The following is a 26766-nucleotide window of genomic DNA, read 5'->3' on the forward strand; positions in this document are numbered from 1 at the left end:
GATATAATAGTGGATCATAAAGTAATACTTTAAAAAATAAGAGTTCTTATGCAGAAGGACAGAGTTCTTCTGTTGGATTACTTTCAGTAGTCTAAACCCTGAAAATTTTCACAACAAAATACCTTGAAAAAATGGGTAGCAACCAGTACCTCTTCTCATCACCAAAAACCTGGCGCATATTTTTACCAAAACCCAAGCTGAATCCATTCTTATCTGTTCCGTGTCGAAATACTGGGCTTCTAAATGCCTCTAGAAAAGATGGCAGAGCAACCACATAAGGAAAGAGCACATCAATCAGCAAGCGCTACAGTTAGACAGGAGTGGATTAGATGAAGAAACTCTGAAAACCAATGGCTAGCCTCCTGCGACTCTTTATATGTCTGTCTGTCAGCCCCACAGACGAAGACTGTCTATTCTTTTAAAGCAAACGTAAAATATGATTAGATCTATTTTGGTTTTTAAGTAACCCTTTTATTTCTGCAGCAGCACATGTGCATTGTAAAAAATGAGAAAATACAAACAAGCAAATAATTTAAAACACTACAGCTTCTAGATGGCTGAATGGACGGAGAGATAAGATAGATGTAAGTATACATTTTTTAAATCAAAATGAGACTAAAGATACATTCTATAACTTTTTTTCAACTAATAAATTCCATTTTCCAATTTCATTAGAATTTTATGTCATCCAATCATAAATTTTCTTCTAGCTAATCAAAAAGGTACTTTAAAACTCTCTATCTAGATCAGGATCCAATGCAGGGTCACACATAGTGGCTGGTTATGCCCACTAGGTTCAGAGAGGCTGCGTGACTTTGCTCAATACCAAACAAAAAGTAAATGACATGAGTGGAATTTGAACAAGGTCATCAAAGTTCTGTCCTTTATGCTACATTTTCGTCTTAAATAATGCTGAGATGCAAAACCTAAAATGTTAGTTTTGGGATTTTCTATGTGAATAAACATATTAGTATAATGATTTCTGTCCATTATTTGAGAAAGGAAAAATCTAACTAACAGAATCAGGGTACTATGAAAAATGTGGTGATTTGAAAGATTCTTAACATTTATTACCCTAGTTTATAGCTTTTTATAATACATTTTAATAATTATAGGACCGTATTGTCCAGAGGAAATCCTTTCAGTGTTACAAGTAAAATCTATAAGTTTCTAAACTTGAAAGCTTAGTAGAAACACTTACATTTGAAAAATAATTTAATTGCTCTACAATTTGAATTGCTCTATAATTTGAAATATGATACTTCATTTAGAAATTGCTTTATTATACCAATATTTTCACTCTGCTAGTACTTTAGGTGATTAGAGTTCACCTGAATATTGAAAATAAACATTCACAATTATATACAATTAATTTTCATTATTCTAATAACAGAATCTCATAACTTGGGTGTCCTTTGCAACCAAAAGAAATTATAAGTCCTGGTTGCATTCTGAAACTCCTATTCTTAGTCTAGAAGACTCCATTTAGCTTAGTCCCTGCTTACTTCTCAAACTTCATAGTATATTTTTTTGTTCTTTAGCTTTCTATGAATAGTTTTCTCCAACATGAATAGTTTCTTAAACATATGCAGCTCTTTAAAAAAAAATGAGATGAATACAGAGAACATAAAATTGGTTACTTTCAGGTGAACATTTCAGTGGCATTTAGTAATTCATATTCTGTTGCAACCAATACCTATACCAAGTTCCAAAATATTTTAATCACCTCAAAAGAAACCCTACACTAATTAAAGCAGTCCTTCTTTACTCCATCTTCTTCCCACCCTTTGGAAATTATCAAAATGCTTCTTTCTCCATGGATATTTCCTATAAATGGAATTATACGACATATAACCTTTTATACTTGACTTCTTTTATTTAGTACGTTTCTGACGTTCATACACGTTGTAGCACTGCTTTGCTGTATCCCATCTCTGCAGGGCTTTTGAACATACTGTTTTCTCTGCCTGAGATGTTCTGGCTCTTTCCACAACTTCTTAAATACTTTCTGTTTTCATGAACTCTTCCCTGACCACTCCTTCTAGATAGGTTCCCTTCTACCATCCCCAGTCCTTGATTCATAACTCAACATCCTATTTGTTTCTTTCAAAACACTTTGTAATTAGGTTTATGTTTGGTTATTGATTTTCTGTGTTGCTCACCACCGTATATATACACAATGCTTTGTACACAATGGACAGTTTAAAAATACATGGAATGAGTGAATCTGTATTTGTCCCACCAGACAATGTGGGAAGAGTGGTTTTTCAAACTTCAGGACAGGTTAGCATTTAATCATATGGCAACCTCTGATGAATATTTAGTTTTGTATTGAACGTTCTGTTAACTACAATAATTATATACTCACCTAATGTAGATTTATTTTTGCTGACTAGCCAACAATGATAGCCAAACAGAGAAGACAAGCTGACAGAGAACATAGCTGCAGCAAAGAATAAAAACATAATATGGAACTTGGCTTGAGTATCAGGTAGGCCATTCTATAAAGAAAGGGAGAAAATAAAATGTTTTGTCAAAGGAATGAGTATTCCCCTAATTTGATAAGTTTTTTTTTTGTTTGTTTAAAATTTTTCTTAAATTTAGATATGGAGAAAGATATACATCTTTATGTTAAAACTTCAAGGGAAAAATACATCTTTAAACTAAAATCAATGCTTACTATAACCTGAATATATATATATATATATGGAAAAGATATTAAAATTTGGGATATTTATTTTGTATAATCAAATTCATAGAAAAATTATAATAATATGTGTGTAAACTATATGAGTAGGAAGCAAGATAAAAGGAGCTATAAAATTTTTATAATTTATAAAATTTGTTTTTAATTTACTTTCTGAAAGTGTTTTGTTAACATACTCTAGATTTACAAATGTTTAAACAGCTTTATTTTATTATAATGCCAGAAAATGAAGGATAATTGGCATGATTTAGCTAGTCTTCTCATTGATGTTTTACATCACTGCAAACAACAGCATCAACTACAAACACATACAACACACCCACAATAATGCTTCAGGCTACTTTAGATAATGTCAGCACAGAAAAGTTCAACACCAGTGCGTAACACCTGTCTAAAATAAACCTTACAATACCCATGGGATGAAAAAGGCCATCAAAGCACAACCAGACCGACTCTTCTAGTCTATGCGTCTAAGAATGGAATCCCTCTAGATTGTGGAATTCTAGGAATCCCTCTAGAATGTGGGCTTAGGTACACTCAGTGAAGCACCAGAGATGCTAGGATGTGTCTCCTTCTGATATTCCATTTCAGTATCCTGCAGTTATCCGTCAGATTGACCCAGGTCACAAGACCTCACTGGTACCTTTTGACAGTAGTGTTCTCACACTGAAAACCAGTCGTTCCTCTGCAAATGTGTTTGTGGTTTGGAAATAAAACCATCCACAAGAATGAGGACCTGTAAGGCCGTGTGCTCTCAGACATTCATGAGAGATCATTCTTCCAGGTGGACACTCCAAGTACCCTCGAATGCTAGGACATGCTCGTTTACCTGTGTATTTCTAGCACTCAGCAATGTAACTGACACATAGTAGGCATCAATAAATCTTTAGCATTGAATGTGGTTCAAATCTCACATCAGTGATCTAATAATTCATAAAGTCTTCCCATAATAAAGGATAATTTAATGAATGTAATAAGGCAACTCTGGCAGGGATAACTGCTTTTTATATTGTATGGTATTCATGAAGAGCATCTTGTGGTACTTAAAATACATAGTACTAACTCTGTTTTGCTTACATTTAAAACATACAATGCAGAAAACAAATGAGTTGCCTATAGGATACACCTAATATCAATTCAGGACTTGATTGATATTCTAGCTTGATAATCTTCTTACACATAAAGAAGAACTTCTATTTTTAAATACTAAGAAAAAAAAATCTTATATAGTCACTTCTCGTTATTCACAGTGGTGATGTTCTTTAAAGCTGCCGTGAACACTGAAATTATGATTCCCAAACTATTGCTCCTGGGAAGATACAGGCTTCTGGTCACAACATTTTTGTCAAATGATCAATGACCATGTTCTGTGTGTTTCTGCTTATAAAACCTAATTGATACCTTATTTAATATACATTAAATAAGAGAACTCACAGCCAACAGCACCATAAGGCATGCCTGAAGGAAGCTTATCTAAATACACGCATTTCCTCCATGGGGCACATCACAGTCTCTTCTTTTGCTCAGAAAATGAGACAGCACTTCAGCGCTAGGCTTAAAGACCTTTTAAACAACGAAATCACCAACAAAAAAAGCACAAAAATGCAAAAGACATGGCACTAAATAGACTTAAAAGCACACTCATTTACAGTGTGAGAGTTCAAACGGGAAGGCACTGAGACCTCCAGTTTGATCTCAACTGCAAATGTGCACATGGGTGACTCAGATTTTTCCTGCTCTGTGTATGCTTGCAAATGACCACAAAAGCTACGCTGAGTATTGACTTTGAGGTTTTAAATAAATGTTGGCAAGTAGGTGAATTCACAAACACAGCATCTGCGAGTAATGAGGAATGACTATATATAAGTTAGCTCTACTCTATAAAATTAGTGTCCAGATTAAGTCACTACTGAAAGTCTATATATGTATTTTTGTATACCAAAAAAAGTCACCAAGGTAATAACTTACGGTCCAAAATTTGATAAAATACTGTAAATCTGTAGCAGCAATAAAAAGGCAGTACAGCAGAGAATAAGCCAAGAAAAGGAGGAAAAATTTATAATTTGAAAATCCAACACAATTGTTCACCCTGTTAACGAAACAAAAACATTTTCGGTGAGTTTTATGCTGTTACCTTAGGTACACATATGCTCAACCTTAACATAAGTATTTGATTTCCTAACATTAAAATTTATTGGCATTTAAGCATAACTCAAAAGATTTCTTTTTAAAAATTATTTACTTTTTTAAAGATTTTCTTACACATACAAACATTTAAAAAGCCATTTCACTAAAAAGGAATTTCTATGTTCAAACTGTAGAAATTTGATATGTAATATTGCTTTAATTACTCATGACCCCTGTATTTCCTGTCCAATTATACAAATAAGCACATGCCTTAAGTATAGATCTTGTGAGAAATCCATTAACACCAAACAGATAAGAGGAATTTTCTAAATTCTTTTCTGTGTTACCTTTGGATTTGATTTCTAACTATGATTAAGTAATTTAAAAACTTTTTAAGTTTTCCAAAATTAGATGAGATGTCTTTACAAACTACTTACATGCAGACAGTACGGCACTGAAGCAACCAGATTATCAAAACATCTTAAACAGCGGGTTTAAGGAAAGAAACAGGATTGGGAGCCAGACAGTCAGGTCGTCATGTACATTCGATGCTAAGTAACTATGTGTCCCTGACAAAGTGCCATAATTTCTAAAGGTTTCCTTTTCCTCATCTGTCAAATCAGCCCTCTGAGATCCTTTCTGAGAACCAGGTCTCTATGCAATGGAGATTCAGAATTCTCAGCTTTTACTCTGAAATCACTGTATTTGGAGAGGGTGGTTTAAGAATTCAAACTACTGTATCAATAAACATAAATACAAATACAACTCATACTTTATGGTCACACTTCTATCAAAGCTTATTTTCCCTCTTTTCATTAAGACAAGGGAATTCCTGGATGATACAGTATAAATGTGATACAACACCTAAGTGGAACTGGTTGCTATCTTCACGGGTAGTGAACCCATGAATTAACAATAAAAATAATAAACTCACTGCACAGAACACACAGATGTTTCTTCTTTCACCTTTGTGTGTGTGTGTGTGTGTGACTCAGTCATGTCTGAATCTTTGCGACCCCACGGACCGTAGCCCACCAGTCTCCTCTGTCCATGGGATTCTCCAGGCAAGAATACTGGAGTGGGTTGCCGTTTCCTTCTCCAGCAAACACCTTTGTTCCTACTCACTACTGGCATAAGATAATCTTCCTCTTTACTGACTCTGCCAATAAACTAATTGTTTCTCTTTCTCTATTGTTGAGGAGAAACAATATTCATATGAAAAATGTTTACTCAATTCCATAAGATGAATACGGAATGAGTCTGCTATGTGCCATGTGCCTAGAGTTAGCAATACTGTTACTACATGCTTAAAAATTTGTTAAGAGGACAGAGTTCATGGTAAGTTCTTAAAGTTAAAACTTTTTTAATTAAAAAAATTCAAAACTTAAACATTGGGCTTATGGATAAACCAAAATTTGGAACAAAAATGGAAAATGTTTATATCTGCTACCTCCAAAAACATAAGGTAAAGGGAACAGCATTAGATTTAGTAATTTTGGAACTTAAGGGTATTGTGTGTGACAGATTCATAAAGAAGCAAAACTGCGGGTGCAAAGTGTGTGAAAGAGTTGCTCTGGCAGCTCAAGGGATTCCAGTGTGAGTGCAAACCAGCCACCGAGATTGTCTCTTACGACATGTGAATGAAATAATGGTAAGAAGTAATATTGCAAACAGTTCCATACAGGCCGAGTCTAAATGTGTTCTGTCACAAAAGGAGAGAGGATATCCCCGTGCTTCTCTGTGTTGGTTACAAGAGGAGAGAACGGGAGACAGAGGCTGGGGTGTTAAGACTGGCCACGTGGATGTCCAGACAATGACGCTTCTGTGGACAAGGGGAACACGCGATGTGACAGGAAAGACCGCTGCTCTTCCTGCAGGAATGTAAGAACCAGCTTTTGTACTGGATGACAGATCGCGTTTTTATAGAAAGGAAAATGATCTTGAACGGAGATTTTTACAACATCTAATTTAGCTTTAACTTCTACTTAGGGGCATGGTGTGATTTGCCATGTCAAAGTCAGAAAACAGAGGAGAAGGTTAGTCAATGAAGACTGAGCTTGGTAGGAATGTTATACTTGAGATAATATTTATTTTTAATAATAACTTACTCTCTTCCTGACAGACAGCTTTTGGTTAGACATTTTAACTGCCTACTACTTTGAAGACTCAATTTGAAAAGTGCATGTACTTTGAATCTGAATGCCTTTATATGGAGAAATAAATACATTCTAGGTAAACATCCCTTACACATTCATTTAAACTCAGTTAAACAGCTCTTGGTTCTGTTTTAGGGAAACTGCTTTCTGAGTCTAATTGGAAAAAGAACATAATATAAAAAAAGGTGGAAAGAAAGTGGCCGCTGAGGTCCAAACAACTTGATATATGACTTTAAGTTCACTCCGGAACTTTTCTGAGCGTCACTTTCCTCTTGTTTACAAATGGGACAAATAATTTTTAATAATATCTGTCATGGTTATAAGGATTACAGATTTTACAGATATATGGATATATCATCTCTAGACATTACAGGCACTCAATAAACTGAATCTGAAATTATTTAATTAGTGCCACCTAACCATTTGCAGCCTTGTCAAAGAATATTATTAGTATAATTAATAAATTTAAAAATTATATTAAAAAGAAAAAAACACTTATTTGATAGGGTAGCCAATAAGTTAAAGACTACAGGATATCTATTTTAGGTAAAAAAGAGGTGTGAAGTTGGTCCCCCGCACCCCAGAGGGTATTCTGGCCACAGCAGATCCGTTGAAGTCATTGCGAACCGGAGGCACGGTTCTCTGATTTTTCAAACACTAAAAGTTGACAGATCCTGAGCTTCAAAATCATATGCAAGACCTGTATAAAAAGCCTGCCTCACTATAAGTCTTAATAAGTGACTGTTATATTTACATAATGACTGTATAAAAGATCTCTTGCATGTTGATATGAAAACATTTCCAGGACATAAGTGAAGTGGGGGGAAGGCAAAGAGACTCTGGCCATAAAATTGGAAATATCAGTGGAAAAAGAACTTGCTAAGAAAGAGAACAAAATGAATGAAATGAAGGAAAGAATGAGGAAAGAAAAGTCACCACAAATGAAAATCTTTACTTCAAACAGAGGTTATTTACCAACATCTTTCTCTTAAGAGGAGCGTTATTTTTATAGGAGTTAGTCAGCCTTAACTTGTTACAGCAGAAAATCTAGGTGAAGAAAAGTAAGAGGTACCCTGGACAGGTATAAAGAATACCGCAAACCTGACATCCCGCTACTGTTTCTGGCAGCTAAGATAACTGTTCACTGTGTATGCTTCCCCCACCTCTGGCGTAGGTTTGTGGGTAGGTCTACCTTGCCTGAAAGTCAAAGTCTTTCAGTCATGTCCGACTCTTTGGGACCCCATGAACTATACAGTCCATGGAATTCTCCAGGCCAGAATACTGGAATGGGTAGCCTTTCCCTTCTCCAGGGGATCTTCCCAACCCAGGGATCGAACCCAGGTCTCCTGCATTGCAGGTGGATTCTTTATCAGCTGAGCCATAAGGGAAGCCCTACCTTGCCTAGTGCCAACCATGAAGGAAGACAAGGCTTGGAGAAAGATCATGCTTAATGTCCAAATCCAACCTGACTGGCAACCTTGGTGTGGTGTCACAGGGATGTGTACACTGAGATGAAAAGTTATAAGGTAGAAAAGCCAACCTTCATTAGTTAATTAGATCTTTCAAATAATCCTCTAGTCAGTTACCTAATTTCATGACTTAGAAATTTTTAAAAAAATTTTAATGAATTCTAAGTGGAAACCCTTGTTGAAACACATGTGTGTATTTACAGATCTGCTATTCTACTCCTTAGCATTAAGTTCTATTTAAAACAGATTGTTAAATCTTTAGATGAATTCATTCCTTATCAGATACTTCAAGTGAAGTGTTATGTATAATTTATGTGCACATTTTGGTGTAATTTCTGTATTCCAGAAGTATTCTAGAATCTCTCTGTTTATGCACGTGCATGCAAAGAAAACCATTTGTTTTGAGCAAACATTAAGAAAATAAGTTTTACATTGTTAACCTACTGGTGTTAAAATTATTTCATGGAAACTCATGGAATAAAGGCTCTTTTGAGCTAACTAAACAAACACTACAAACTAAACCTGAAGGGACTTCCTAGGTTAGCTAAGGCAAGATTTCATTTATAAAAAGACTTAAATAGATCAATGATTCAACTTATTATGTCATAAAGGACAGAAACTTCTTTAAGTATAGAGCCATACTCACCATGGGCAATGATGATCCATCTTCAAAATACATCTAAAAAGAAACCACACACACAAAATTCAGCATCCCACAAAAGTTTAATCCCAATATGTTATAAAATTAAATACTATTTCAAAAGAGTTGTGGCAGGTAAAATATTGCAAAATTATTTGCTTATCTAAAAGCTGAATAATAGCAAAATGCCTCATCTAAAATAAACATTATAGCCAATTCTAGATGATACAAAAACAGAACTTTAAATTCAAAATATACATGCTTTAAGATGTAAATAAAATAACTCATTTTCTAAAAACACAGTATGTTAATATACAACTATTTTATGCTGAAGAAAGTACAAAATGTCAACAGATTTACAGACAGTCTGGATAAAACTCCATTAATGTCCAACTGTAAGACAAGTATATGGTACTGTTCTTGTGGTATATTAAGTATGTAACATCTGACTGTCATGAAGCCAACTGAATTATCTTTATAAAAAGGAAATGAGTCATAGAAATTTTTCTTAACTAGAACTAGCCAAGAATGAGCTGCTAAAATCATGCACTTCATTCAAGTCACAAAGAATCTGGGGGAACAGAGACAACTGATCATGGCCCTTAGCCACACTCGTATCTATGCAAGTGCTGGGCATATCTCCTAAATAAAGGTCTGATAAGCATGAATAAGGAGAAAAGGAAATAATCTGGAAAGCAACGAGAAAAGAAACACATTAAAAAAAACCCACAGGCGTGTAGACATTTTAGAAGTAAAGGGTTTTTCTTACTTATCACAGACGGAACAGTGGTGGCAGCGATCTGGTTTTATAAGTTGGCATCTGTCACAATAGCGGATTGCTAGGAACAAAAAGCTCCACTTAGCCTTAGATTTAACAGTGAATTGAATACACAATTAAATAGCTTTTAATCATTTATCCAAATTTAAATTCCATAAAGCATAATTAATTTAAATTTGATAGAAATGACACATTTGACTGCATAAATACAAAAATGAAATGATTTGACTAAAGCCTCAGTTCTCTGCAGAGATCTCCCAAGAATAGATCTTTGGGGGGAATTTTTCTAAGGCATGCTCAACTATAAATATACTATCTAATACAAAGTAATCACAGACTTACAAAGGGTGCAACCATGTCCATTTTCATCAAAGTAAACAGAATGTCTCCCTTGACTAAACCATTTCATTTCCTGGACCCTGCCAGGATGACTAGGTATAGGATACAACCACATTTTAGAAGTTTTTTGAGAAAGACATTTTAGAAATTTGTGAATAAATTCAACTAGCTGTTTGAATTGGGAAAGAGTTCACATCTTCCCTGCTGGGTGAGATGCAAGATGAGGAGTGAGTATTCCAAGAGGTATTTCCACCAGAGAATTTTAATTCTTGTGACTGAAGTCCTGAGGCTTTCTTCTCTAAAACAGACATCAGAGACAGTTATGGATGATTGGAGATGCTCTTTCAGTACACAGGCATCTGACAGGATGCCCTCAGTCTGCCAAAATTACAGGAGATCAGTTAATTGGGCAGTACAGTAGGGCTGGCAAAACCAAACAAGCAAACTTAAAATCTGGAAAACATACTTGCAGCAAGGAATTATCAAGATTATATTAGCTAATATCATAACTTCTAAAAAAAGGGAAAAACTGTTATAAACTAAGAACAAAATGAGCTTTATTTTTAAGACAACAGGCCTAGAAGGAGTTGTTTTCAATACTGAAATAAGTCCTTAATCATCCCTGTATAAAACTTTCTTTTTCAGGAATTCCAGAGATGAATGGCATGGCCTGCTCATCTCCTGAATGAAGAAGTCTCACAGGGACATTCCAGGTGAAGCTCTAAAGTATCACTGGCTCATGCCAGGTACCAAAATGGGAGCAGTGTTGTCCAGAAGGAATATAATGTGAGCTACACAAGTGCTGTTAAACGGTTTAGGAGCTATGTTAAAAGAAGTAAAAAAAAAGAAAAGGGGGGGGGGAGATTAATTTTAATGATATATTTTATTTTGGCTAATACATATTTCAAAATATAATTATTATATTAATTATAAATACATATAATATTTTATATTATATACAAATGAAGTGTGTCAACATCAACTAAGTCTTCTGTTGCTTTTAAATAGCCTTTAAAACCTGTTCTGTGTTTTCCACTTATAGTCAAATTTGAAGCCGTCACAATCACAAAAGACTAGTGGTTTCCATAATGGGCAGCATGGGTTTAAAGTCACACAATTTCCATGTGAGTTTTGTTGGGCAATTGTACATTCTCTCTAAGTGGTGATTATTTCTAAAGTACACTGAGGGGGGATGCACCTTGCAAATTAAAGTGGGCAGTAACTCAAAAATATTTTGAAATTTTTCATTTATAATCTTTTTTGTAGAAAATCTTTTTGTTCACGGTCTTTCAGAAACGGAAATTTAGTTTTATAATTAAAACACACTCCATGTGCCAGATCAGATTAAACTAAAATCATCCCACTGGAATTTAAAGTGAGCCATCTGATTATCATTTAAAAAGTCCTAACAACGGAGGGGGAGTTTTAACTGTCTTGCTTGAATCTTCTGAGAATTTATTCATGTATCATTTATATAATTTAAAACTTTTTTGGTAAATGCTGAAAAGGAAACATTACCAACATCTGTGTACAAAGTGATGAATTAACTATGTCACTTCTAATGGTAATCTTCCTAGTCAAAAAGTCTATAAATATTTTTTTTGTAGGAAAGGATCAATAGCAAGGGAGAGCTGGAAAAGCAAATAGTCCTCCTTAATAAAAATAACTAATAATATAATAGAATTTGGAGAGCCCCATAAGAAATCAGGAGATGCGTGGATCAAAAAGGCAGCATAGGACAAAAAGGAGTGAGATGAACAGTCCTAACACTTGCCTCACACACCCAAGACTGTACGTGGTTGAATTTGTTCTCTATGTATAGCAGTCAATGTAACCTAGGCAGTCACTATTTTTCTCTTTCAGGTTTGGAGGAAAGACTGTGGATCTAGAATGAATGGGAAAACCCTCAATTATACTACTATCCATTTTCTTCAGTTCTCTAAGACATATAAAGTGTGTGGACATCAACTGAGCCTTTCAGTGCTTCGGTCCATGGCCTTTCTCAGGGTGAGGAAGGAAGTTATCTGAACAACCCAAGGGTTTCGGCCGAGGGTGGCCTAAGAAAAAGGACCCTCATATTCCTGCCTTGCGGGCATTGTGTCCCTCCACTGCATGTCCATTCTGCATTCATGATTACCTTTCAGTTCAGTTCAGTTCAGTTCAGCTCAGTCACTCGGTCGTGTCCGACTCTTTGCGACCCCATGAATTGCAGCACGCCAGGCCTCCTTGTCCATCACCAACTCCTGGAGTTTACCCAAACTCATGTCCATCGAGTCAGTGATGCCATCCAGCCATCTCATCCTCTCGTCCTCTTCTCCTCCTGCCCCCAATCCCTCCCAGCATCAGGTCTTTTCCAATGAGTCAACTCTTCATATGAGGTGGCCAAAGTATTGGAATTTCAGCTTCAGTGTCAGTTCTTCCAATGAACACCCAGGACTGATCTCCTTTAGGATGGACTGGTTGGATCTCCTTGCAGTCCAAGGGACTCTCAAGAGTCTTCTCTGATTACTTTTACACCCCACATATTCCAGAGAGAGATTAACCACACCAACATTATCATCTCTTTATTATACTTCCTGTAATTTAATTTAGTCTATGACTCTAATCAGTTAAAATTGATTTCAGCATGCATCCAGAAGTTTTGCACTAAAAATATAAAGACTATATTAGGAAATTCAGATTCTGTTCCAGATTGTCAAAGATACTGAGAATCATAAGTTCATCCCAGGAGATAGGCATACAATACAAGAGAAGATAGTCTTCAGTTCAGTTCAATTCAGTTGCTTAGTCGTGTCTAAGTCTAAGTCGTGCCATCCAACCATCTCATCCTCTGTCATCCCCTTTTCCTCCCATCTTCAATTTTCAATCTTTCCCAGCATCAGGGTCTTTTCCAATGAGTCAGTTCTTCGCATCAGGTGGCCAAAGTATTGGAGTTTCAGCTTCAGTATCAGTCCTTTCAATGAATATTCAGGACTGATCTCCTTTAGGATGGACTGGTTGGATCTCCTTGCAGTCCAAGGGTCTCTCAAGAGTCTTCTCCAACACTACAGTTCAAAAGCATCAATTCTTCGGCGCTCAGCTCTCTTTATAGACCAACTCTCACATCGATACATGACCACTGGAAAAACCATAGCCTTGACTAGATGGACCTTTGTTAGCAAAGTTATGTCTCTGCTTTTTAATATGCTGTCTAGGTTGGTCATAACTTCTCTTCCAAGGAACAAGCATCACATAATTCACACAAGGAGATGACATAAATCCAAAGTGCAGTTGTTATTAATGAACACTAATACTTTGTTCTGATATGACTTAGTCTTAATTCGGTGCATCAACGGGTCTAGTAGAAAAAGCACTGCACTAGGATGCGGAAACTAGATTTTTGCACCTGATACTATCACTGCCATTAAATAGTTTTGGAAACTTGTGCAATAATTTACTTTTAGGGGGTTTAAATTTCCTCCTTATTAGTTTAGGCCCATCTTGGGTACACATACATACACATATACAGAAACACATTTCTATCTTTGTGGGGTAATATCAGTGGCATAATATTAAATCAGGGAATCACCACTTGCTCACTGACAAGCAGTAAAAACAAACAGGAAAACATCATGCGTGAGACTTAAAGTTATACTGAATTATGCTTCTAAAGTGAGTCAGAATTGAATATATACAATATAAAAATATTAATGAGATATTTTACAGTCCTTTTTTCATCCTAGGTCTTTGAAACTCGTTGTGTATTTTATACTTAGAGCATGTCTCAGTTTGGACGAGCCATGTTTTAAGGCTCAAAAGCCACATGGGGCTAGCGGCCACTGAAATGGGCGCAGACAGCCAAAGCCACAAAGTTTCTGGGTGAGCCTTGGTGGGCAAGCACCAGTCGTCCAAGTCTGTCAGCTTTTTTTAAATAACATATATTTTTTAAAAGTCTTTACTGAATTTGTCACAAAATTGCTTCTGTTTTATGTTTTGGTTTTTTGACTGTTGAGGAACGTGGGATTTTAAGTCCCTGACAAGGGATTGAACCCATAACCCCTGCAATGGAAGGGGTGGTCTTAATCACTGGACCACCAGAGAAGTCCCCCTGCGTGTCAGTTTTTAAGACAATTATTTGATTAGATAGCTGCTTAAATGACCTAAAAAATCTGACCCAAGTAAATGAGATTTATTGTGTTGCGTTTGTAAAAAAAAATGAATTACTATAAATTTTAAAGATAGAAACTGTACCAATAGCTGAATTAAGTTTTGTATAATTTATATAATAACTTTTAAATTTATGTAAAATTATCAACAATATGTGCATTACACCTAATGCTCTTTTGACTTAAGAATAGGCAGGTGTGTAATTAAAACTTTAAAAATGAACACAACTACAAATCAAGATTTCAGCAGTTCTAACATCTTCACTGAGTCACAACTAGGAAGGCAGAATAGAAGTCAAGTCAGCTCTGACTTGGTTGAGATCTCTGTGTCATAGCGTTCTTCAGGTGTCCATTCTGTTTTATGGGATTCTACAGAAGGCAGTTAATATCAATCTGAGCCATAGCACAGTGGGTTTCAACGCGCGTTTGAGAGTTTCAAGTACAGATATGCTTTCTAACTGTCACCCCAAGCCATCCTGCTAAAGCACTCATTGTCCTCTACCTCCAGACATGGTCCTCGTGTAGATGGGGAGGTCTTTGGCTGCTCGCCGAAGGACTTCCTGATGGGCTTCTCCCCGAGGCTCTCTCTCCAGCAATTCTTTCTCTGCATAAGAGAGATGGAACTGTGGAAGAAACTTAAATATTAATCAGTGCTCGCAAAGGAATAACATATTGATCTACTATACCCGCAAAAAAGGTATTTATAAAATATTTACAGGACACAGCACATATATTCAAAGAGGCAATGGGGTATGAAATCTGGGCAAGTCTATCCACCCCGTAGTTTATAAATCTAGAGAAGGGGAAAAATGATAACGCTTGCTCCCTCAGATCTTTATGAACCTCAAGAGGAAAAGAGAATGTAAAAGTGTTTTTATAAACTGTAGAGTTCTATCCAAGTGTTAGTTATATTAACAGATGAAATGGCAAAATAAACCAATTAGCTCAATGGATGCAGTTTATAATCGGTTATAATTAGAACCAAAAATAGAAAAAATACATCAAGCAAGTATTCTCATGGAGAGGGAGTTTTAACTTACGGATAATCACTACAGGAATTCTTTAGCACTCAAAAGAAGTAGGCTTTAATTTTACTTCCTATACTGCAAATTTTGTCCCACCAATTTAAAAAAATACTTCTTTGAGAAAAATGAAAATCTGTCTGGGTTCCAACTTGATAATCACAAAAAAAAATTTTTTTTAAGTCTGTTCAAACTCTATAAATATGCTCTAGGAGACAAGGATATTCACAGAATCACTGTTTGAAACATAAAAAACTAAACCCAAATGTCCATCAAGGATAATGGATAAATAACTTGGAGTATAGTCCATCCAAATAACTTGAATCCTATATGGCACTTAACATTTAATGAACGACAGCTGTGTACAACCAAGACTGTCAACATACTGACGAACAGATGCATCAAATAAACTATTATAAATGTTATTTTTAGGGATATGACTCTATGACAAAAGTTATGCACAGGACTGTGTACCTTGTTTGGAAATAGTTTTGAGTGATAGAAAATGGATAACAGGAAATGAAGCTATAATACTGTAATAGTCATGAAAGAATAGCATCAATCTAAGAGAAAGTCTCTACTAACTTTCAATTCCTCTGCCTAGAACACTATTCCGCACACTCTCTGGACGGCTCTTTCTCAGGTTGCAGGTTTCAGCTTAAATGGCATCTCCTCAAGGGACTTTCATGATTCCCTTACTAGAGTAGGGACCCTGGTAACTCGTCCCTTCCCCTTGCCATATTCCCCATCAGGTCCGCGCGTGCTTTCTTTGTGTTGCCCACCATAATGTGAAATTATTTTGTTGGTTCATTTGCCCTTTGTCTCCCTCTTTCACAAGCATGTAACCCCACAAGGGGATTAAGTCTCGGCACAGAGTAAGTCCTCTGTGAGAACTGTGGAACGGACAAAGGAACAAGCACCAGCAGGCCTAAGTCAGAGCGCCGAATGTCAAGGCGAAAGGTTTTTTATACTCTGGTCTCTAGCTTTCCATTGTCAGAACCCTGATTCCCACAGTTCAGGTAGATTTGTCTCCATTGTTCAAGTCTAAAATTAATTTAAAACCTAGCATTGAAAATTAGTAAAAGACTTAATAATAGTCAAAAGGAATAAAACCACTAACATTTTATTACATTTTCTACAGAGTTCTGGATCCTTTTAACCTTAGAGGTAAGTTCTAGTGAGTGATAGAACTGGATGGCTCCTCGGTACGTTTAATACTTTTATAAATAAACCTAACACACTGCATCCATCAGGTCCGAAAGACCAAATACTGTTTGGTAGAACTATTACTTATCTAAGATGGATGTCAAAATACCTAACGTTATCTTGGAATGCACCGAATATGCACTCCCCCTCCCTAGAACACTTTTATGTACAAATGCATGTCACAGATTTGAGGAAATGTGACAGTTGTAGAGATCTGATGGAATGAAAGATCTCCTGGGGTGTTACCTTTTGATAACACACCCAACCTCCAACCCTCCAGACTGTGGCAGTCCTTTGGCCAGTTAATGCAAGTTGTTTTGCTTTTAAGTAGTTTTATCAATTTTAGAATACTTGGAATTTACCAAAAAATTGAGAAAATGGTATAAGGTTCCCATATATCCTCCTCTCATCAAACTGCTGATATTCCTAATATCAGGTATTAGTATGGTACATTTAGGACAATTAATGAATCAATATGGATACACTGTTATTAACAACAGTTCATAGTTTATTCAGATTGCCTTAGTTCTTATTGAATACCTTATTTTTCTGTTCCAGGGTCCTGTTGAGGATACCACAGTACATTTGTTGGTCACGTTTCCTTAAGTTCCTCTTGGCTGTAACAGTTTCTCAGATTTTCCTTGTTTTTGTTGACCTTGATGAGTTTGCATAGTACTGCTGAAGTGTTTTATAAAGTGCTTCTCTACTGGAATCTTTCTGATGTTTTTCACATGATTAGATTGGGGTTACGGGTTTTGTGGAGGAAGACCACAGAAGCAAAGTGCCATTCGTATCACATCATATCAAGAGAACATACAATCAACGTGACTTAGAACTGTTGATGGTGACTTTAATCACCTGGTTGAGGAGGTGTTTTTCAGGTTTCTCCACTGTGAAGTGAATCATTATTTCCCTATCTCATCCTGTACTCTTTGGAAGGAAGTTACTATAGGCAGCCCACATTTTACAAAGCAGGGATTTATTCCTCCCCTCCTTGAGGGCTATGGTCCATAGGGTTGCAAAGTGTCAGACACCACTGAAGCAACGTGGCATGCGTGCATGCATCATTGAAGGCAGGTGGTGGTAATTTAGTTGCTAAGTCGTGTCTGACTCTTGCGACTCCATGGACTGTAGCCCACCAGGCTCCCCTGTCCATGGGATTCTCCAGGCAAGAATACTGGAGTGGGTTGCCATTTCCTTCTCCAGGGGATCTTCCTGACCCAGGGATCAAACCCAGGTCTCCTGCATTGCAGGAAGATTCCCTACAGACTGAGCCACGTGGGAAGCCGTTGAGGGCAGAGTATCTACACAAATTATTTGGAATTCTTCTGTAAAAGAAATTTCTTTTTTCCACTTATTTATTCATTCAATCATTTCTGTATACTGAGAAATGCAAGGATATTTATTTTATACTTTGAGTTGTGTGTGTGTGTGTTTAGTTGTTTCAGTCATGTCTGACTCTTTGTGACCCTTTGGACTGTAGCCCGCAAGGCTCCTCTGTCCATGTGGTTTTCCAGGCAAGAATACTGGAGTGGGTTGCCTGTGCCATTTTCCAGGGGATCTTCCCAACCCAGGGATCAAACCGGTGTCTCCAACATTTCCTGCATAGCAGGCAGATTCTTCACCGCTGAGCCACCCGGTTGTGACTGAACACTATTTTATGTATTTTCCTGTTCAAAATGCTCCAGCTTTGGTCACTGGGACATTTTCAACTGGATCCTATGGCCCTCTGACATATCACCATCGATATATTTTATTTTACAGAGTACTTCTTTATTTTTTGGCATGATAAGATGCTTCTGGCTCATCTTCAAAATCTCCTGCCCTAGTTCTAGAATCAGCCATCTCTCTAAGGAGTTCTTCTTCCTTTTACTGGAGAATGATATCAGAAATCAACATTTGGAATCAAATACAGTTTTCCGATAAAAGGAGAGTACGATTTCAAAAGGATGTACAAACTAAGAAAAAGGCAAAATCTAATAACACACAGAAAACTCAGAGAATTGTATTTCCTTTTTTGCTAGTCGTTTTTGACTTAAGAAAAAAAGAAACATATCACCTCATCAGTACCTAAAATGTCCAAATTAAAACATAAAACATTTTTCCTATTAAATTGGAAACTTAAGAACAGGACACAGTGTGTCAAGGCTCTGATGAAACTGGTAGCTTTGGAAATTGCTACAGTCCTTTTGGGAAACAATTTGGCAAGTGACTTAAATTTCCTTTGTCTAGTAATTCTACCTCTGATAACTTATATTAAGGAAAATAACCCAAACTATGAATAAAGCTCTATGAACAAACATGTTAACAACACTATAATATGAAATGTTGGGATCAGCCTAAAACTCCAAAGTTTCAGTGAGAATATCATGTTGTTATTAAAAATGTTAATTGTACTTAAAAATAAACCAGTGAAGAACTATTACATGAAAAAAATAGAGTATGTGCCCTCTAAATACAACTAGGAAAAATAACTAGAAAGAAATTCAGAATATAAACTGGCTGAATTAGTGTGGTGGGATTTTTTTTTTTTCTGCCTACTCTTCATTTTCAAAATATTATTCAATATGGTTATATTATTCTTATATTGGGAGAAAATCTTATGAATTGAAAACTTATATTCTCTCAATAGTGATTGGAAGATATTTACATTATTTTCTTCTATTTTCTCTTCTCCTACATTTAAAATCTCATTTCCAAAGGTTTTTCACTGTTAACAGTATCTTACGGGCAGCTGAAGTCCAGGACCATCATTTTATAAGTGAGGGTTCTCTGGCTGCTGATCAGTTAAAAGCCTGGCCCAAGATCTTGCATTTTATTAGTGGAATAGGATTATTAACCAGCAAACAAGGACTCCTTATTTTATGACAATGGTCTCCAAACTCTTTTGATCATGTAACCCTATCAATAAAAGAATAATTGGAGGCTGTACTGTTAATATATGCATATTTAGTCATACATATTTATTATTAGCTAATATATTATGTACCTTATATACGAAATTTTTTTAAAAGGAGAAACATTAAAAAGTAAAATATGAATAGAGCTTTTGCTATTTTTTTTCCTCTATGCTCCAACTGATGTCCTGAGCACCCTTCTCCCCGAATATGGTGTCTACTCCTTTTGCTAGAGTGTGGTGTAGGGACAGGAGCACAGCTGTGAAGGTCAAAAAGACTTTGTTTTGAATGTTAGCTCTGCCACATGCTAGCAGGAGATAATGAGGAACCCGCAAAGGAGACCAAGAAGGAGCTGCCACTATGTGTAAAAATATAATTATTTCGATGAGAAAGGAGGTAAGAAAATTCTGGAAAGAAAATAATGGCATGGTTGACAGGAAATAGCAAGAAGTCCAAAATCTGGACAAGAGTCATCGTTGCCAACCCAGGGAGTCCAGCCTTTTCCCTGTGGGGTGGGCAGAGCCCCTGAGCAGCCAGAAGCAGCGGAGTAAAAGGGTCAAGCCTCAGCTTCAGAGTGAAGGATGGATTTCTGCAGGATCCTCGGAATCCCGGAGTGTGGGCAAGACTGGCAGGGGTGACGCCACAGGGAAGACTGCGATGTGTCAGACGAGAGGGATGACGGAGCTTCCGAATTAGGGCAATGATGGAAAGTAAAAGGAAAGGGGCTGGAGCTGAAACAGAAAAATGAGCAAGTGACACATCTCCAGAATGTGCGTGCTGGGGGAGGGGCGAGGTGCCAAGCTTCGGGCTCGAATGACGGCGTGGTTGGCAGTGGCATGAACATGCGCAGGAAACAGCTGAGTCACGGTTTGGGGAAGGAGAGGGTGGGGACTTCAGTCCGATGTGCTGTCTGCGGTGTCGGTGCAATGATCAAGGACTTAAGTTAGGCAGGGAGATACAGAAGTCTGAAATTCATGGGAGAGGTCAGGCTAGAAACAGATGTGGAAATTGTCAACTCAGAGGTTATAAGCAAACACCAGAGTGGATGAGATGATCTATGATAAAAGTCAGAATTCTCCTTCAAACCTACAATTCAGGCCACGATGAAGGCAAGAAAGATGATTGGAAGGGAAAAAATATGGCAGGAGGGGGGAAAAGAGGTAGGGGGAAAAAGTGAGAAAAGAAGGGAAAAGACTACCTCTTGGCACTCTAGACCAAGCCTGCTATGAATGCTATGCAGATATCTGTGGTTTGTTTTTAATATCCTTTCTCAGTTCACATAGCGTATTTACTGGCCTTTCTAACCACAGCTGCATTTCAAACAGATTACTTCAGGAAATAATTCACAGTGATGCTTAGACCTCTTTCTTTCTTTCTTTTTTTTTTTTTCAGGTTAGCCTACTAAAACCACACTATTATTATTGGAGCAAGGTTTATTTCTATTCAACATCCATGTACTAGGCTAAGTGTCAAGGATACAAAAATGAGTAAAATATAGCCCTTTGCCTCAAGGACACTTAATCAGGATTAAGAACCCAGAAATAAAAAGTTAGCCAGAATAATCTTTTCAAAATGCATATTTGAACAAATAATTTTATTTAAAACCTTCTGAGCTGAGACTGTTAGTTGTTCCTCAGTATCTACTCTGTCCTTGTAACATGGTTAATGCGAAGTGAAAGTTGCTCAGTCATGTCTGATTCTTTGCAACGCCATGGACTATACAGTCCATGAAATTCTCCAGGCCAGAATACCGGAGTGGGTAGCCTTTCCTTTCTCCAGGGGATCTTCCCAACCCAGGGATCGAACCCAGGTCTCCTGCATTGCAGGCAGATTCTTTATGAGCTGAGCCACAAGTGAAGCCCAAGAATATTGGAGTGGGTAGCCTATCCCTTCTCCAGCGGATCTTTCTGACCCAGGAATCGACTGGAGTCTCCTGCATTGCAGGTGGATTCTTTACCAACTGAGCTATCAAGGAAGCCCCATGGTTAACATGGCCACTGAGAATAAAGACCAAATTCCAGTCTTCTGTGCAACCAAATGTGGCCATATAACTAGCTGAATCCTAAATATAAGCGGAAATGGCATCAGCAACTTTTAGAAAGTGTCCTTAAGAAAAAGACATTTACTTCCACTCCTCTTTTCTACTTTCTTTGGTCTGCTGCCTGGAATGTAGACATGATGGCTGGAACTGAAGCAGCTATTTCAGGTCAAGAAGTAAAGCTGGGAATAGAGGCTATATATGTCAGAGTAACAGGATAGGAGCCTGGGTGCCCAGCAGCTGTACAGTAGCTACAGACTTTCAAAGTGGGAAAGATTAGGTAAGTTGTTATTTTATTGTTGTTGTTTCTGGTAGCTGACAGCCAACTAATGAGCCACTAATATGATAATTATAATAGAAACATGTCTACCTTCAGCTCTATCTTTGTATCTATCCACCTATCTACCATCTATCCATCCTTGTGTCTGACTCCAAAGTAGAAGTGGAACATATAACATATTTAATATTGTAAATATAATACTCACACAGTGGAAAAATAATGTTTACCAAGTAAAAATTCAACTACTTAACATATTAATATTAAAAAAACCACTAGGCTCAATAGATTTGCAATATTAAAAAAAAGACATAAAACTCATTCTTCAGACAGCAATATTTCAGATTTCCATCTTTAGGAGATAACTATTCTAATATTTTAACTTACTTCTTTTGACGGATTCATTGGTAACGTAAAGATAGTTTTCCAATACGACCAGACAAACATTGCAAAAAGTAGATGATAAGCAATCAGGCACACAACTAAAATGAGAGAAACAAAATTATCACTGTAGCATGCAAATACACTCTAAAATCATGGTATTCACAAACTAAAATAACCAAATCATTTAATTATTTAGTTACTATCCCATGATTAGAACCCTCCCATCTGTAGACAGGCCCATCTACTGGCAAAACGGCTACAGGGACTCTCTTAAATTATAAAAATAAGGAAGTTACGCCTGCAACTTTAAGCTATAAACACAGTGTTAAACAAATGTTAAAACATCCTGGCTTTAATAACTTTGCTTTACTAACACGGAATAGCAAAAGCAAAATAAGTTGTTTGCTTATTTTGCTCAGCCTGAGTCAAATATGGTGGCCCTGTTTCAGCAACCATAGTTTTAACCAGAGATCATCTGAACAAAGAGACAATTCCTCCAAGAGGAGTTTAAGCTTCTTATTGATCACATGCGATGATTAAGAAAAGCGTTCTGAATATTCTTCTTAGATAATGCACACAAACACACTTCGTGTTGTGTTTTGGTCTTGAAATCCTATGCAAATCTAAAATATTAATTTGGTACCCAGTATATTGGACAATACTTCAACATATAACTTAATTGTGTAGAAAAAAATACGTGAATTTAAAATATAGCATGTTTGGTATTTTTAAACCTTAACAGCAATTTCAGCTTTTGAAAAGAAGATGATCTTTCTGTTACAGAATCATTAAAACATCCAATTATCTAATAAGGCACCTAAAATCAGTGTGAGATGATCAAGGAATAGACCAATGGTCTTTTTCATGAATTATGTAGGTGACTCAGGTACGGGGTCATACTCTGTGTGGAAACAGGAGATTGTTGATATTCCGTTATCTGGAAGCCACAAAAGTCTTTGGCACAATGACTGCCATTCAGGCTAGAGGTCTCTGCCAAGCGTCTCGGAGAATTCAGCCTGAGATGTCTTTTTACCCCGTCTTGACTCCAACATTCTCAAAGTATCATTTATTAACTCCAATCAAATCTAAATGAATGCTATTCATTTTCTCAAACTATCTTTAAAATTTCAGATCGAAAGCAATGATATATCTTACCTTGTTCTCCAATGTTTTCCATGGACACTGCGGAAATAGAGAAAAGAGAGGCAATATGTTATAGGAAGCTTATAGCAAACACAGGGCCTGAAAGAGACATAAGATCTTGAGTAGGTTAATAATTTAGCTCTTTCCAAGCCAACGTTCTTTAACTATTTCTTAGACTGTTTAGAGGAGAGGTGAGTATTGTGGGAGAGGGGGGAAGGAGGGGGGGGGCCTTCAGCCAGGCCCTGCTGGGCATCCCAGCCTTGGATTGAAAGAAACCCCGTCAAGTGTGGCCCTGGTGAGTCTTTCTCCTTTATTGACTGGTTTCTCAGGTTTCCTTTCAACTACAGAGTTCAGATAAAGGTTCACTAGCTCATCACACTCCCAGAGACCCTGATTGCTCTTTGTAAGTTGGCAACCACTGAGTTAGCTCTCCAGAAGGGGGAAAAAAAAAAACATCATGTCCACTACACAGACTTCTCTTGCTGGATTTCTGAAAGTACAAATTCTTAGGCCCGATGGCTACGTGCTTCCTACCATACAACGAGGGGCCCAAGAAACTGCTGTCTCGGAGGGGCTGCTGTGAACGCTGCAAGGTGGCAGGTAGATGAGGACTGGGACCACAGGGCTCAAACCAGCTGGGACGAGAAACCCGACTCAGTAACCCTAGCCGTTGTCTTTCTTTTTTCGTTTTTGTCATTTAAACTTTTTATTTTATATTGGAGTATAGCCGACTAACAATGTTGTGATAGATTCCGGTGGACAACGAAGGGACCCACACAAATACAAGTACCCATCCTCTCCCAACTGGAGAAGGAGAGGGCAACCTACTCCAGTATTCCTGCCTGGGAAATGCCATAGACAGAGGACAGAGGAGCCTGGCAGGCTACAGTCCCTGAGGTGCAAGAGCTGGACATGACTTAGCGACTAAACCATCAATCACTATCATTCTGCCCCAAACTCCCCTCCCATCCAGGCTACCATACAACATTGAGCAGAGTTCCTGTGCTCTGTTCCCTGTAGGGAACAGTAGGTCCTTGTTGTTTATCCATTGAAAAAATCTCAGTGTGTAAATGTCCATTCCAAACTCCCTAACCATCCCTTCCTCTCATCCTTCCCTCTTGGCAACCATATGTTCTCTAAGTCTTCTGTATTCTCTGCTTGCTTTGTTTCCCACGTGGTCTCCCTCCATTTGTACTAAAGTCTTCTGCTTAACTCAATAGTAGCAAGTCAAGATTTGACTTTGTTTCCTAATGCATTTTTGTTCCTTTTCAGCTATTAAAAGGCAGACAGGATTTTCAGCCTTTGTCCCGGAGTATAATTTCATCTGCATTAGGAACATTGGAATCAGAGGGTAATGCTGTGAGAGATTTTTAAGATTACCTGATCAGACCAACCTCCTTCCCAGGAGGGCTACAGTTCAGTCATTTCTAGAGCCAGTGGGAACCGCAGTTTTGGAGAGCAGCCCACTCTCTCACTGGACAGATTTAAGAACGACTGTAAGATCAGGGTGTGCCGAAATGAGCTTCCTGTGGATCCTACCTATGATGTCCAGGCTTCCAATCTGTAGCTATAAACAGAAAATCTAAAAGGCAGATCTTCATATGTTCTTTTTTAGCCCCCAAAATAGATGATTTCCAGATTTCTCACCAACCTTGCTGTGGCTCCTTTAAATATTTCCTGGTCTTTTAATTTCTGCTAACATTCCTGACCCCCAAGATAGGACAGGCAGAATGAGATGATCTTTGACTTACAAATGGCCTGTAACACAAGTGTGCTTGCCCATCAGAGGCGAGAGGGAGTCAGAGGGCACTTTCTCACAGAACCCCTAAAGTGGCTGATGTAGGGCAGAGGAAGGACAGAGCTGTCTTTTCTGTCTGACCCCACCACTCCTGTCAGGCGTTTCTCTCTGGGCCCTGACTTCCCCTTCTTCAAAATGCTCTAAAATTGATTACAGTTCTTCCTCAGATCAAAATTTCTACCCCTGCAGCTAATCAAAGGAAATGCAAAAGCAATTTGAATCCATTTGTGCATTTATGTATGAATGACCCTTAATGACAATTCCAGAGGTTCTGGTGCTTTAAAGAAAATGTATTTGCTAACCCATGACTCTAGTTGTCAGAACTGAAACAGTAAAATAAAATGACATTAAAAAAAGAAGAAAGAAAAAGTATGATCAGTATGAGGTAATAAGTTTTTTGTCCCGGACTGTTAATATATTGGCTGGATATGCATTCAACGATATCTTCTGAAAAGCTATTTCTGTCCTTCCCAGCTTGCTTGTCTTTAATGTACTTCAAAATTCAGATTTTTTTTTCCATTAAATAAGTTACTCGTGGATGCATATTTATGGTAAATAATTCCAGTAACATTTATAGAGTAAAATGTGGAAGTCCAAAAAGGTCATATCAATTATATTCCCACAAAAATTCTGAGCCTATCAAATTTCCTATGAATGTAAAATGTCTTTAATTTTTGTCAACATTTTGACCAAAATAAAAATCACTGTTTCAGTATTCATTTCCCTGATCACTAGTGAACTTTAAAAAAATAGTTTTTACTAAAAAAATAAAATGATTGGTTTTTCCTATCTCTTCTCTTTTACTTTTTGAAAACCTTTAATACACTCTGTGAAGTAATTCCATATTTGTTACATATGTTCTAAATAAAGTTGTGTATAGCTACTTTCAAATGACTTAATAAATACTAGTAAAAATAAACAATCTGTCTGCAGTGCAGGAGACCTGGGTTCAATCCCTAGTTTGGGAAGATCCCCTGGAGAAGGAAATGGTGACCACTCCAGTATTCTTGCCTGGAGAATCCCATGGACAAAGGAGCCTGATGGGCTACAATCCATGGGGTCACAAAGAGTCAGACATGACTGAATGACTAGCACTTTCTTCAAACAGCAGTGCCAAAACTTTGAAACTGACCTACCTCACTAACAGATATATGGACCACACTTGGTTGTGCTTTATTATATTGAGGAAATTGATGTTCTTGCAACCATGTTTACCTCATTACAAGGTCAATGGTTTATCTTGTAATTTTTTTCTTTTCGGCTGCACCAAGCGGCATGACCAGGGATCAAACTCAAGCCCACCCCCCAACCCATTCCCCCCTCCCGCTACCCTCCTCCCCCTGGCACTGGGAGCCTGGAGTCTTACCCACTGGACCACCAGGAAAGTCCCCGTCTTGTAATTTTCAACTTAGGGGAGGAACTGTCAGTTTCAATATCCCTTTCTTATGACAAAACCACATAGAATAGAATGTTATTTTCTATTTTGTTCATAAATAACCATTTAAGGTTATTTACTCACGTTTCCAATACATATATATTAATATATAAAGACAATATATGGAAAATACCGGCTCAGTTTTGGGAAAAAATAGGTATTAAGTTAAACGTACTTTAATTATTTATATCAACATAAGAATTAA

The 26766-nt window shown here is 37.2% G+C and overlaps 1 protein-coding gene across 1 annotated transcript in view; it reads right to left on the reverse strand.

The window, feature by feature from the left end:
• ZDHHC2 (zinc finger DHHC-type palmitoyltransferase 2) overlaps positions 1-26766 on the reverse strand; it is a 65971-nt gene that overhangs the window by 11264 nt on the left and 27941 nt on the right. Inside the window, exons 2-9 of the mRNA XM_043454453.1 lie at positions 23341-23367; positions 22189-22283; positions 14864-14984; positions 9869-9938; positions 9106-9138; positions 4676-4796; positions 2369-2501; positions 123-249 (exon numbers count right to left, since the gene is read on the reverse strand). Of these exons, the coding sequence (XP_043310388.1) occupies positions 123-249; positions 2369-2501; positions 4676-4796; positions 9106-9138; positions 9869-9938; positions 14864-14984; positions 22189-22283; positions 23341-23367 (727 nt within the window). The remainder of the gene's footprint in view (positions 1-122; positions 250-2368; positions 2502-4675; positions 4797-9105; positions 9139-9868; positions 9939-14863; positions 14985-22188; positions 22284-23340; positions 23368-26766) is intronic.

The sequence above is a fragment of the Cervus canadensis genome, chromosome 31 (assembly GCF_019320065.1).
Source record: "Cervus canadensis isolate Bull #8, Minnesota chromosome 31, ASM1932006v1, whole genome shotgun sequence".
In the NCBI taxonomy this organism is placed as follows: Eukaryota; Metazoa; Chordata; class Mammalia; order Artiodactyla; family Cervidae; genus Cervus; species Cervus canadensis.